General features: G+C 34.0%; 1 protein-coding gene across 3 annotated transcripts in view; it reads left to right on the top strand.

Annotated features, from left to right (window-relative positions):
• LOC145246041 (Kv channel-interacting protein 4-like) overlaps positions 1 to 13,450 on the top strand; it is a 362,502-nt gene that overhangs the window by 257,886 nt on the left and 91,166 nt on the right. For all 3 annotated transcript variants that reach the window (XM_080107880.1, XM_080107882.1, XM_080107881.1), the window contains one exon: positions 10,374 to 10,443. In XM_080107880.1, coding sequence (XP_079964006.1) covers positions 10,374 to 10,443 — 70 coding nt within the window. The remainder of the gene's footprint in view (positions 1 to 10,373; positions 10,444 to 13,450) is intronic.

The raw sequence follows: 13,450 nt of genomic DNA, 5'->3' as shown, positions 1-13,450 counted from the left end.
TCGATATTTCGTTTCCATTACAAAATTTCTTTTCATTATGAAATATTTTTTTAGCTGAAATCAGTTATAATATTCAAAGATTGTGAGAGTTAGATGGGCGAAATATCAAATCAGTGTAAGTTTTTTGTGATTATTTGTTCTTGTATTTACTAGTATTTTCCCTGCTTATTAATTTAATCTGTATAAAACAATACACGGACATAAACACACATATATATGCACACACACACACACACACACACACATATATATATATATATATATATATATATATATATATGATGTTTTTTAAATCAAAAATTATTTTAAAAACTAATGAAATGCTATTTACTTTATATTTAACAGAATTGATGATACAATTTTTCAAGTTCCAACTCCCTTTCAGTGGGTTAACAATACATTTAGTTTCAGAGACAATCGTCATTTTTTGTTCAGTTCTTTTCTGAACTATTTTAACCGAATGAAATGTGTTCAAATAATTTAAATAAGAAGAAAATTACATCTGCAGCAACAACTGGTCAGTGTCTTAGAAATATAAAACGTAGTGTAATCTTTATACATGTAGCGAATACTAACTTAAAGATATACAGGCTGCCTGTGTGCCATTTAAGTGTTATAAATTTATTTCTACAAGTTCAATAAGTGTTCAGATTGTTTTATGTATGGGCACTTTCATTGATAATATACACATGAAACTCTAGTCTCCTTTGAAGTAATCTCCACCGGCTGCAATACACTTGCTGTACCATTCCAACAATGTCTGGAAGGCCCCATGGAAGTCCTCTTGTGTTAACGCGTCAATGACCTTTTCACAGTCTCTTTCATCCCCTCAATCATCTAATAATGACAGCCTCTAAGGTTTTCCTTGAGCTTAGGGAATAACCAAAAGTCACAGGGAGCAAAGTCTGGACTATAATGTGGCTGAGGAACTGTTATGAGACCCAAGGATGGAGTTGTGGACTGGTGCATTCGCAGAAATCCTCTTGCATCTTTAGTTCCCTACAAATAATTGTGTGTACAGTTCCCACACTGACATCAAACTGTGCACTTATTGTCTCTATAGACACACGATGGTCCTTATCCATGAAATTCTTTATTTGGACAATCAACTCTGGTGTTCTAATTTCCTTACTCCTCTCACATCTCTCATCATCCCTCACATACTCCCTGCCTTCCTTGAATCCCTTGTGCCACACTAAAAGATGATACTCAATTTACGTCAGATGGTCCAAAAGCAGTCTGAAACATTCTATACGTTTCTGTGGCATTTTTTTCTAAGTTTAAAACAAAATTTTATTGCATATCGTTCTTCTAACGTGTCCTCATGTCCAGATTTCAATTTTGAAATTCACCAGCTGCGACAGTCAGGCTTTATTAGGGTGTATTCCAATTCCTGCTGTAGCTGTTCATTTGAACCTGAAATCATAAAAATTGGCCAGTCATCTCATTACGACAATTTTAAATACCTGTACAAAAAGTCTGGAACTTGTTTAAGGCACTTCATATTTGTAACGATAATAAATTTGCAATAATAAAAAATATTAAAGGATTAGAAAGTAGTAAATCTATATTTAAAATGTTTTATAAAAATTTTATGGTTTTGTTCAACTTTCGTCGGTGATTGTTTACAAAGGATTTCTGCAAAGCTTTTGAATGCATGGTGAACACTATAAAAAGTCCCTATGGAAAACCTTTCTTATTGAAATATTTTTATTATAAAAATATTGTATAAAAATACAATTTGAAAGAAATGCTCAAATAAAGACTATTTTAATGTAAACTATTTTAAAAATATATTTTTGTTTGCTTATTTAAAAAAATACAATTGAAAAAAAAATATGAAAAACATCTCATTCCATTTCATTTCACTATTGAAAAAACTTGTAGTAAAAACATTTCAAAGTAAAAATAATTTTTTTATTATAATATGAAAAAAAAACTTCTTTCATTTTCTTTAAAAAAAACTTGTAAAAATACATTTCAAAGTAAAAATAATTCTTTTTTTTATAATATGAAAAAAATCTTGTTTTTTCTTTAAAAAATTGTAGTAAAAAACATTTTAAAATAAGAGACGTTTTAAAGTATTTATCGTGCAGCTGTGAACAATTATAGACTGAACTTGAACAGAGCCAATTACATGTGCCCTTTATCATCATCAATACAAAGAGTAAAACGATTTTGCAGTTTACAAAAACATTTGACATCTTTTTGCTTTCAAATCTTCTAATAAAACATGTCCCATAAAACTCTCATTTTAATTCACTTGTGCCAACCAAAGGACACACTGTTGAAGCCATGGATGAAATTGATTCTGAAAAAATAACATAATTGTTGCAAATGTTGTGGTGAAGAATCATTCAAGAACTATATCTAAACCATTTTTCACAGATTATTTCTATCTATCAAATAAAGTTGTAAAATGTTTAAAGCATACACGAAGTTTATGGATAACTTATATATATATATATATATATATATATATATATATATATTGTGTATTTAGGCAACATGTTTTCATTCAAACAGATACTGTTAAATAGCAGGAAGTCTTTTTGCTTAATTACTTTTTTTGTAATTTTTCCATTTTTCGAATGGTCATTCGTATGTCTTGGTCGAATTTGTGTAGGAAAGTCTCATAATATGTTCATCTGTTTTTTATTTAAATTTTGCAATTACTTTCGACTGGTTTTCTTCAGTCGTCTTCAGGCAGTTTTTTATTACTGTCTCGTTTAAAATCTGGATGTTTTTATATGATTCAGCTAAAATTACATTTAAATTACCTGAAATAGTGAAGCATCTCGTGTATAAAACAATTCAGTTAACCAAACCATAATATAAAACACGTCATAACCATAATATGAAACCATAATAAAGCATCATCACGTCATAACAAAGCAAAGACAGCATAAAACAATAGTATTCCATTTCTCGACGTTCCGATGCGAATCCCCAGGATGAATTCATTACTTTTCCGTATAAAAAAATCTATTGCAACCAATTTCTGCATCTTAAACTTCAAAAGTGAATGTCCATACAGATACAAAACCGCAATTATAAAGAATCTAATTAATCGAGACAAATTGATCTCTTCAAATAAAAAATATTCTACAGCAAATTAAAAAATATAAAACATATTTTAATTCATAACCAATTCCCCAATTTCTTAGTAGATAAACAAATTAAACTAACAGTTAGAAACTTAGACCAAACTAATTATAACTAAGTTAACAATCCCCACCCCATTAATTTATCCTACCGCAACCAGCTACAGCACAACTTTAAATCAGATGAAAACGTACTAAGGAATATAATACATCAATATATATCCCCAGTCAATAATAAGATCACATTTATCATCTTCTACAAGATATTAACAACTGCTAACATTATAATTAAAAAAAAAAAATCCCAGACAACAAAATCAGTCGACAAAACCAATGTAGTCTACCAATTCAAATGCCCCTTGAGAGAATGCATCTACAACAAGAGAAACACAAATAACTACATTGGACACACGATTTACCCTAAACCTTTCAGATACAAGCTCGATTTGCCAACACCTAAAACAACATGGCTGCCCACATTCCTAATTTAGGAAAATCATTCATATGGATTTAAAGGTAAAAAGACTAAAAATACTGGAAGCACTGTATATAAGAGATTAACAGTCTAAAACTAACAATGTAAATTTTGAAAACAGTAGTAACATTTCGAGTACCTGGGTACGTAACCATGCAATACATGTATATATATATATATATATATATATATATATATATATATATATATATATATATATATATATATATTAATTAGTAAAAACCTGAAGAGAGTGCTCAATACTATTGCAGAGCAAATATGTGTTTTATTTTTTTATTACCGTTTTATCTTTTTGGTTACATATGTTTCAGATGTTGGACCATGTTTACAATCTAACAGCCTCATCAGACCTTACAGAAGTGGTTGTTAGTATTAAGAAGAAGTGTTTTAGAAGAAATACCTATTTCTATTTTTATTTATTTGTTCTAAAACACTTATTTCCTACACAAAACACTTCTTTCCTACACAAATTCGACGGAGACATAAGAATCACCATTCAAAAAATGGAATAATTTACAAAAAAAAATATCATTAAGCAAAAAAACTCTGTACTATTTAAGAATATCTGTCTGAATATATATATATATATATATAATTTTTATTAAATACCTACAGACACTAGTGTTTCATCCTTTTGGGAATCATCAGTGTAAGGAGTCATGATTACAGCCGGTCGAGAGATTCGAACCCGGCTACAAAATCATCTGTGACCCCATTAGCAAGGAACAAATCACATGACGAACGTTAACCGCGTGAAAGACAGTTGAAATTTAAACATTTATTATTAAACTTCGAGACGTGATCTAATGATTATAACATCATGATCTGCACATGCGAGCTTAAGTGACTGACTTTCATTTCAATTTTAAAGTGCTCAACAATAAGAACCGAATTCTTAAAGGGGCTGGTATAATTATTATTAAAATATTTTTTTTTAATACTTATAGACACTAGTGTTTCATCCTTTCGGGGATCATCAATGCAAGGACTCACGATTACAGTCGTATATATATTTAAAGTATTTGGCAGCTCCTGAGTCATATCGGACAAATGCAAAAAACACACACAACATACTTAAGCTTTTGATTCGTCGAAACGCGCCCTTTTCTGGCAGACTTCACAGACTCTCAACAATGTTTATACAAAGACTGGAGGCTGAAAATACTTCTCTTCCGATTTTCTACATGATCGATGAGCTTAGTTTGTGTGTTGTTTAGCTCTGACTTGTCGGTCAAGTTAACGCTGTACTAATTCAATTGTATTTCATTCCGCTGATTGTGCTGACGAAGACAACCCTTTCATGCATTATTTTATGCAAAAATTCTGACGTAAATTGTTCTTAAACCACGTGTTTTCAAGTTTAGCTGACTTCCAAAAAGACTGGTAACAACTAATAATGTTAACGTATTCCTCGATGTTTTTTACTTTTTTTTTTTTTACATAGGCGTCACCACTTATCAAGGCCGACAGGCCACTCAAGGATAAGGGTTAAAGAGTGTAGAGTAATCAAAAGGACAATATAGCAATCGATAGTAATGGAAGTTCGGTAAATTTGTTAACTTAAGTGGAACGGCCCATCAGAAACCATATTATAGACAGCTGGAAAGCAGGAAAACGGAAGACAATTCCACAGGTGTGCAGTTCTAAGAAAGAAGCTTTGAAGTGGGGAAAATTATTGATAATGTTTTCAGCTAGTCTAGTGTTTCTTGTGAAAGTTTGGCGAGGGGGGACCATAGATTGAAGCTCAGTCGAACACTTTCCATGAAAATAACGATAAAGCAGAGACAAACTCGCAACATCTCTTCTGTGAGATAGAGGTTGCAGCGAAGAGAAAAGGACATCTCCCACCAGGCCACGAAGTCTATTTTGAACCCTATCAAGGCAGGACAAGTCTTTTCTAGCAGCTCCTGCCCATATGTGGCAACAGTATTCCATCCTTGGACGTATCTGGCTCTCATATAGATAGTGAGATATCTACTGGATCGATAGAAAGATCCCATCATTTTTCCAGCGGCCTTGGCAACAGATTTGATGTACGTATTCCATTTAAGATCAGGAGTAAAGATCAAGTCCAGAAGCCTGTCAAAACTTGAGGCCTCCCCAAGACGAGAGCCATTCATTTTAATTGATGCCAGATGGGGATCAGAACGTTGATGATGTAAAGATAGAAGCTTGGTTTTAGATGCATTAAAAGTAACCAGCCACTCCTTTCCCTATTGTACAACGATTCAAGATCAGAGGAGAGAGAATCGGAGAGAACTTAGTCGTTTACTGTCTTAGATGTGCTACCATAGATGGTAGTGTCGTCAGCATAAATGTCTACAAATGATGTAAGGATGTGATTTGGAAGATCGTTAATGTAGATCAGGAAAAGAGTTGGGCCCAGGATGGACCCCTGAGGGACTCCAGCATTTATACTGTGAGCTTCTGATTTTTGCCCATCAACTACTACTCTTATGAACCTATCAGAGAGAAATGATTTAATAATTGAGAAGACATTTCCAGCTATACCATAGCTGGAGATCTTATGAAGTAAACCTTTATGCCATACCCTATCAAAGGCCTTTGATATGTCAAGAGCAATTGCCCTAGAAAGGTTGCCTCTGTCGAGAGATTCGCTAATCCTATGAGATATAACTGTAAGCATATCTGCTGTAGATCTAGCAGAACGGAAACCATATTGTGTGTCACTAAGAAGGTTATTTTTGCTGACATAGTTGATTACTTTTCTATTTAACACAGATTCCAGCAACTTACTCATGACGCACAGGAGAATTATTGGCCTGTACTGAGAGGGGGATGAACGATCACCTGAATTCTTAAATACAGGGCATACTGATGAGATTTTCCAGGGTGATGGGAAACTATTCTCCTTAAGATAACGTTTAAACAGTTTTGTAAGTATGGGTGCTAGTTCTGGTTGAAGTTTTTTGAGTACTATAATTGGAATACCGTCAGGGCCGGTTGCTTTACTGGAATCAAAGTTTTTGATTAGCTTGGCAACATCACTTACAGATATTTTTATATAACATAGCATGTTTTCTGATACAGGAGGAAATATTGGGGGTTGGCGGCCTTGGTGACAAAGGGTAGAATTGGCTGCAAAGTTCTTGGCAAAGAGTTTGGCTTTGTCTGATGCTGACGAGATTACCTCAGGTCCATTGATGATAGTTGGGATAGAGCGCACGCTTCTGTTCAGGATTCTGTTTGCTATTTGCCAAAACTGGTGGGAACCAAGCCGCTGCTCAGCTACTTTGGACTTGACGGACTGAGCATACAACTCTCTTGCGTTCTTTATTACTTTCTTACAGTGGTTGCTGGCAGTCTTGAAAGCGGCTTTAGTTTCCATACATCTATTACGTTGGAAGCAGTGGAAAAAGTGATTTCTGTGCGCAATAGCAGCAGCACATTCTGGAGAAAACCATGGCTGGCTGTTAGGTTTTTGCTGGAACTTTTTCGAGGGTATGAAATTGTCTATACCTACAATTAACCATTCTGTCAGGTCTGATACTATAGTCGACACATCCTTTTTAAACATGGAACGCAGAGGAAGATCCGATATAAATGTACGGAAACTATCCCAGTCAGCCATAGTGTATCGATATACTGTACGATGAAGATGTACGTCTGAGGACTTATTACATTTCATTTTTATCTTAATTGATACAACTGAGTGGTCGGAAGATCCAAGAGGAGACAGAACGGAAATTGAATATAGTTCAGGGCAAGTTGTGAGAAAAAGGTCTAGGAGACTTGCATACTGGCCGTCATTGTCGGGCACACGGGAGGGTTCGTGAACAATCTGAGTGAGGTCATAAGCAATGGAGAAATCATGACAGAATCTCTCCTCATCATCGGTCTTGTTTGAGTGGGTCAACCATTCCACATTGTGAACATTGAAGTCTCCACATACGTGAATGTTAGCTGAAGGATATGCTGATAGAACTTGGTCAATTTTCTCAGATATGCTTTTAAAGATAGTAACTCCGCTGTTATGGGGGGCGATAGAGAGTAAATATAAATGCCGTAGTGTGAGCTAGTGCTACTCGGAAGCACATATATGGTAAGTTAGGATCTTCTCTGGAGATGTCCCTACCACATGGAAAGCCATCTTTTATATAGGCACATATTCCATGCCCATGGCGATCTTGGGGGTCAGATTTGGAAGTTAGGTTAGAGTATCCTTTAATTACGAACTCATTTAGGGAAATAGTCTGTCCAATTCCAGTTTCACTTAAAAATAAAAGGTCTGGTTTAGTCTCCTGTAATTGGGTTTCAACCTCTGGAAGGTTAGAACGTAGACCCCTGATGTTGGAGAAGGAGACATGGTAGTGGGGGTCTACGTTGGAAGTTTCAGATCCGGGTTTAATCATGTATTTTTTATTGAAACGTGTCATGATGGAATTTTGGAGTTTGTGGACTAGGTCGTCAGACTTGCTTAGAGCAGGACAGAGAGGGGAAACAAAGAGAGAAAAGTAATGAAGTTTTTTTGTTTTTTTTTGTAGCACATGATAAGGTAAAGCCGTAACAATTACCCACTAGTATGGCATCGAGAGGCCCCACCAGAGACTACTGCATGGTCCAGAATCCATTCACCAAATGGCAATACAGTAGCCCCAGTACTTTGCGCCTGCTGATAGGACAGCCTCCTTAGTGGTTAATCCAAGGTTCGGGTCCCTGACTATCAGGCGGATAACGTCAGCCCATATAAAAGGTTTACCTCCAGCACCCTTACTAATGACATGGCTACAAGGATAGACATAGAACAGAAAATTTCCGCCATCTCTGTCGACTGTTCACGCAAAATACTGTCAACCTAGAATACAGCTTTTTCTTCTCCCTTTGTCAGAAAAATCACCCATTAAAAAAATGAGGACTGAGTGACAAATAAAGAGAAGCGAGAGTAACTGAGCTGCCGACAACGCTTCCACAAAACGTTCTCTACTCCCCTTAAAAAAAAATAAAATAAAATCTATTAAGTATTGTACTTAATAAAAGTCCAACTGCCGTGTTTTTTTTTTTTTTACTTCTATAAAAATAAATATAATTGTCGAAATCAAAATTTATGATAATTTATAACTTTTCTATTTGTTGTTGTGGAACAACAGCATACATAAACATGTTTAATTGAAGGTCGCGATGTTTTATCTTAAACAGCAGAGTTTCCGACTATGGGTACAAATCCTTGACTCACAAGCTGCACTCGATCATGTGATGCTGCATTGTGCTGTGATAGCCGGTTCTGTTTAATTTGCTCTACATCTGATGATAATCCCGATTAAGAAATTGACAACAGCACTAGACACTAGAACAGAATCTTCTCCATGCTTTATGGTTGGTGGCATAGAAGAAGTTCCACATCTTTCATTAACTCTTCACCACACATAGACCAAATATTCGAACATTGATTCATTAGTCTAATTATGCTATTGTTCCGTATTTATATGCCTTGACTCACTGGAGTAGATACTACCAGTTCAAGCTCTGAAAATGTTGGCTTCTTAATCTAAAAGGCATTAAATTTTGATGTTATTGTTTTTTCCTTTGCAAAACTCGATCATATTCTGGAAAGCCAAAAATAGAAACAACAATTTTTCTCTACAAAACAAAATAACTTGAAGCATAAAAACGTTGACCCAAATTACTAGATTTTGGCATTAAATAATCCGAAAAGGGTTGATATGCTGATTCAGTATCAAATAACCTGAAAAAGGTTGATATGCCATAAAACAAAACCAAATCAAATCGACTCACTAAAGCCTTTTAGCCAATTCTGTTAACTCAACAGTTGGGTTCCTGACCGCAACTCAAATTGCTTTTCTTCGTCATGATTTTCATGATGAGGGGAATAGTTGAAATTCACATTTTTCCAAGTCTAGTACGTAATCAGAAAATTTTGAATTATGTGAGCAGAATGTGCGAGCAGATTATTGTGGTGAAGTTGTCAATTCTTTGCTTGCTACATTTCAACACCAAGCATTATGTAGGCAATGTAGAATCTCAAGGCAGTTATTTCCCTATTGTATGAGTGTAGTGTGGATTCATAGTGCACAATAAGACGGAAGACAAAAAATAGTTGGACATAACCATCATATTAATGCGCACAGAGTTGGCCCATTCTATCGTCATCACAGGTTTGTGGAATCTTTTAATGGATGGAACAAGCCTCTTATAAAAACGCACAGACACACTTAAAATGGCCATTTGTAATTTAAGCATTATAGATCAACTAAAATGCTATTCCAAGTTTTAGTAAGAAAATATTGTTTTAAATTCGAATATAACAAATCAATAATCGTGCTTCTGATCAACGAAAATTCTATTTAAAGTTTTAGCATAACACACTAACGAAAATGCTATTTCAAACGGAACCATGACATCAACGAAAATGCTATTCCAGCGTGACACACTAACGGTAAAGCCTTGTTAACCTGACAGACCAACAAAATGCTATTCCAAGCTTTAGCATGATAAACTTACAAAATTGCTATTGAAAACTTTAATTAACAAAAATGTTATTGCAACCAAGTGTGGCGAGATAACAGACAAACTGGACATTTTATAGAAATGCTTGGACGCATTTAACAAAACCTGAGGCATTCTTACAATATTTATTAATATTATTAATATTATTTTTAACATTTGTTTTTAAAGATTCGTTATGAACTTTTGAATTTGTGTGTAACAAAAATATTCAACTATTTTTTTTAATGAAAAATAATTTTATCATCTTTTGCATTCAACTTATTCATACTTGTTCATTTCTTTTACAGGAATGTCCAACTGGTATTGTGAATGAAGAAACCTTTAAGGATATCTATGCTCAGTTTTTCCCTCAAGGAGGTAAGTAGCATTTAATTATCAACTAAAGAAAACAGATTTCAAGTTTAAATGTAAACGAGTACAAACATGTACAAAAATATTTAATATAAATGTAATATATAATGATATATTATAATACATAATAATATATTATAATATATAATAATATATTATAATATATAATAATATATTATAATATATAATAATATGTTATAATATATAAATGTCCTGTCACTGCCTCTCTGTCTTCGCTTGCCTGCAATTAAAAACAAGGTCCTATACCATCACTATTCTTGTGGAAAAGACATATAGACCTAAAAATGCGAAAGCTGCCTGTCTCTATTTCTCCCCCTCTCTTTCTGTCCAAAATATTAATCCTGAAGTTAATAAAGAACTACATGTATTTGGGGCATAATTATCTAGATCAAAACAAGAATAAGGACTTCACTCGACCGATAAAAACAAAAGAACAGATTTTGATTGACACCGGTTTGACCATAACCTTTTCATACGCACATGTCCTTTGTAAACAAATATAAAATTACAGACGTGTTATGCACATTCGGACATTAAATGTTGCATAATTAGGAATATTCGGCTGTTTTGAACGAATATTACATTTAAAATTGTTGCCGACGAGTAGTTTTTATGATATTAATGTCTTTATTATCCAATGTATTCTCTATTGTTTTCACGGGTTGTTATGTTTGTTTTTGTGTGCGCATTCCATTATTTGTTTAAATAATTTTATTAGAAGGTTCGGTAAATATAGATAAAAAACACACGATACATGAAAAAGATATCTTGGTCGCGAATGTCTGAGCAAGTCTATTATTTTATATTTGTTTATATGCGCGTATGTGAAGGTCAAAGTCAAACCGGTTCCGATCAAAATCTGTTTTGTTTTTTTGTTTGTCGACTGGGGTCCTTATTCTTGTCTTGATCCAGATATCTTTGTATTTTATCATTGGCAAAACCACCAATCTAGTTACAGAATAAAGAATCTTCATCAAATTAAGTGCTGACCAGCAGAACAGAAATCTTCAAAACTTTTCATATGGATAATGAAGATATCAAGAACCACTAATAAACACATACATTTTTAGAAATAAAATCAACATTTGTTAAGGATTAAAAGCAAGATCACCCAGAGTGATTATCATTTATTCCCGGATAATGCAGGAGTTATCTGCTCATTTATAAAATAGATGAAGAGTAAGGTTTTAAAAGACAGCTAATGCCATTATTCAAATTGTCTCTTGGGAAGGATACAAGGATCTCATAGAATATCTTGATTAAAAACCGTCAAAGAAATTTAAAAAGGAATCATACGACTATTAACTTCTTTTAAGAATAATGACATCTGCGTTATTATAAGTAATGTTTAGGCATATTTGACACTGCCTGCCCAACATCAGATGCGTCAACAACAACAACAACAACACACACACACACACATATTTAATTCATATATGTATTACAGAAGATAAAAACAATATCGAATTTTAAATCCAAACAACAAGGACCAATATTTAAGCAGATCTACTAAAGCTTAGTTAATCAACGTTTGCTTCCTAAGTTTTCTGTTTAAATATTACAAAGAACATAGTTATGGGAAGTTGCTGGTCTTTGCCGTTAAATACTGATGGGTGATGGGTAGGTTTGCTAATACAAATATATGTTTTGTGCAGATAGTCGTAAACAGAATATAAGCTAGACAAGCGGTCACGAATAGGTTATGCAAGTGACCTTTCAGGAAATAAGCATTGTTTTCATGTGAATAGAAACCAATAGAACTTAGGTGGGAGAGACAATACATAACACGATTTGATAAAGTGTTATAATAATTAAACTATGCGCTTACAATAAATGAATGATTCGCTCACTTATCTCTCCTTTTCTCTTTTTAACTTGCAGCACAAATAGATAATTACTGATAAATAAGGCATGCCTATTTCGGAAGATCTTATGTTGTATTAAATAAATAATACTATAAGAATGAAATGGCTTTAATTACAGCATAGGCCATCGTCTGGCAAGATCACTACAACACAATAATACATAAAATGCTACAAACAAGATATGTAAGAATTGAAATTGATTTGACTTACCGGGGGTGGGTGTTTTGCCGTTACTGAGAAACTGGGTGTCTATTTCCTGCTAAGTTAAATAGACATTCTAATCTCGTTGGAAATCACGTTGGAATTCTCGCCACTGAGAGTTAGTATGTATAAAAGGAGTTGTCTCACTACGGGTTAGTGATTAGTTAAGAAGCTAGTTACCTAGTTTGCTAGTCGGTTGGCGTCTCTTAGACTGATTACCTCGTTACTGTTGTTAGGCAAACGTTACCTGTTAATTGTTACCTCTAAAAGGACAGAAAATACTGCTTGTAAGCAACGGCACCATTTCGTTGCAAGCCCTTAATGCCTTTTCTTACACCCCCTCTTCTTGTTGGTGAAATAATCCCGACAGATATGATGTAAAATGATTCGAACTGTTCATTTTTAATAATCATATTATAAGCAAATGGTTACTATGTAACACTGCCAAAAAAATTCCCTGAGTTCTTGGAGCCACAGAATAGGCATGTGCACGATGATTGCTGAAATAATAACATGTAGTATTTAAGATGATTAGAAATATCACTTTTTAATGACTGATTAATAAGTAAATTGTTACAATGCAACATTGTTTTATCTTATAAGCGATCATATTTTTGTAGATGGACATGAATCTATCAAGCTCATTGCTGAAATGCAATGATATCATGAGCTCCGCCAGTCTTCAGAAACAATAGATACACCATATAAGGGTGCTTGCATGTGTAACTGTGAAGCAAGGTTTGCACAATCCTCAACCACACCTCTCTTGATTGGCACTGCTTGATTCCAGTGGCAACGACAAGTCCAGGATGACTGGAAACAATGCTAAAATAAGTGGAGAGCACATACAGTTCGTGGTATTGCCAAATCATAACACACTTAGTACTGAACAGTGTCAACGTCACTTAAGTTCGGTGTCAGTCACC

The sequence above is a fragment of the Euprymna scolopes genome, chromosome 23 (assembly GCF_053919585.1).
Source record: "Euprymna scolopes isolate OS-2025 chromosome 23, ASM5391958v1, whole genome shotgun sequence".
In the NCBI taxonomy this organism is placed as follows: domain Eukaryota; kingdom Metazoa; phylum Mollusca; class Cephalopoda; order Sepiida; family Sepiolidae; genus Euprymna; species Euprymna scolopes.
This window is presented reverse-complemented; position numbering and strand designations above follow the sequence as displayed.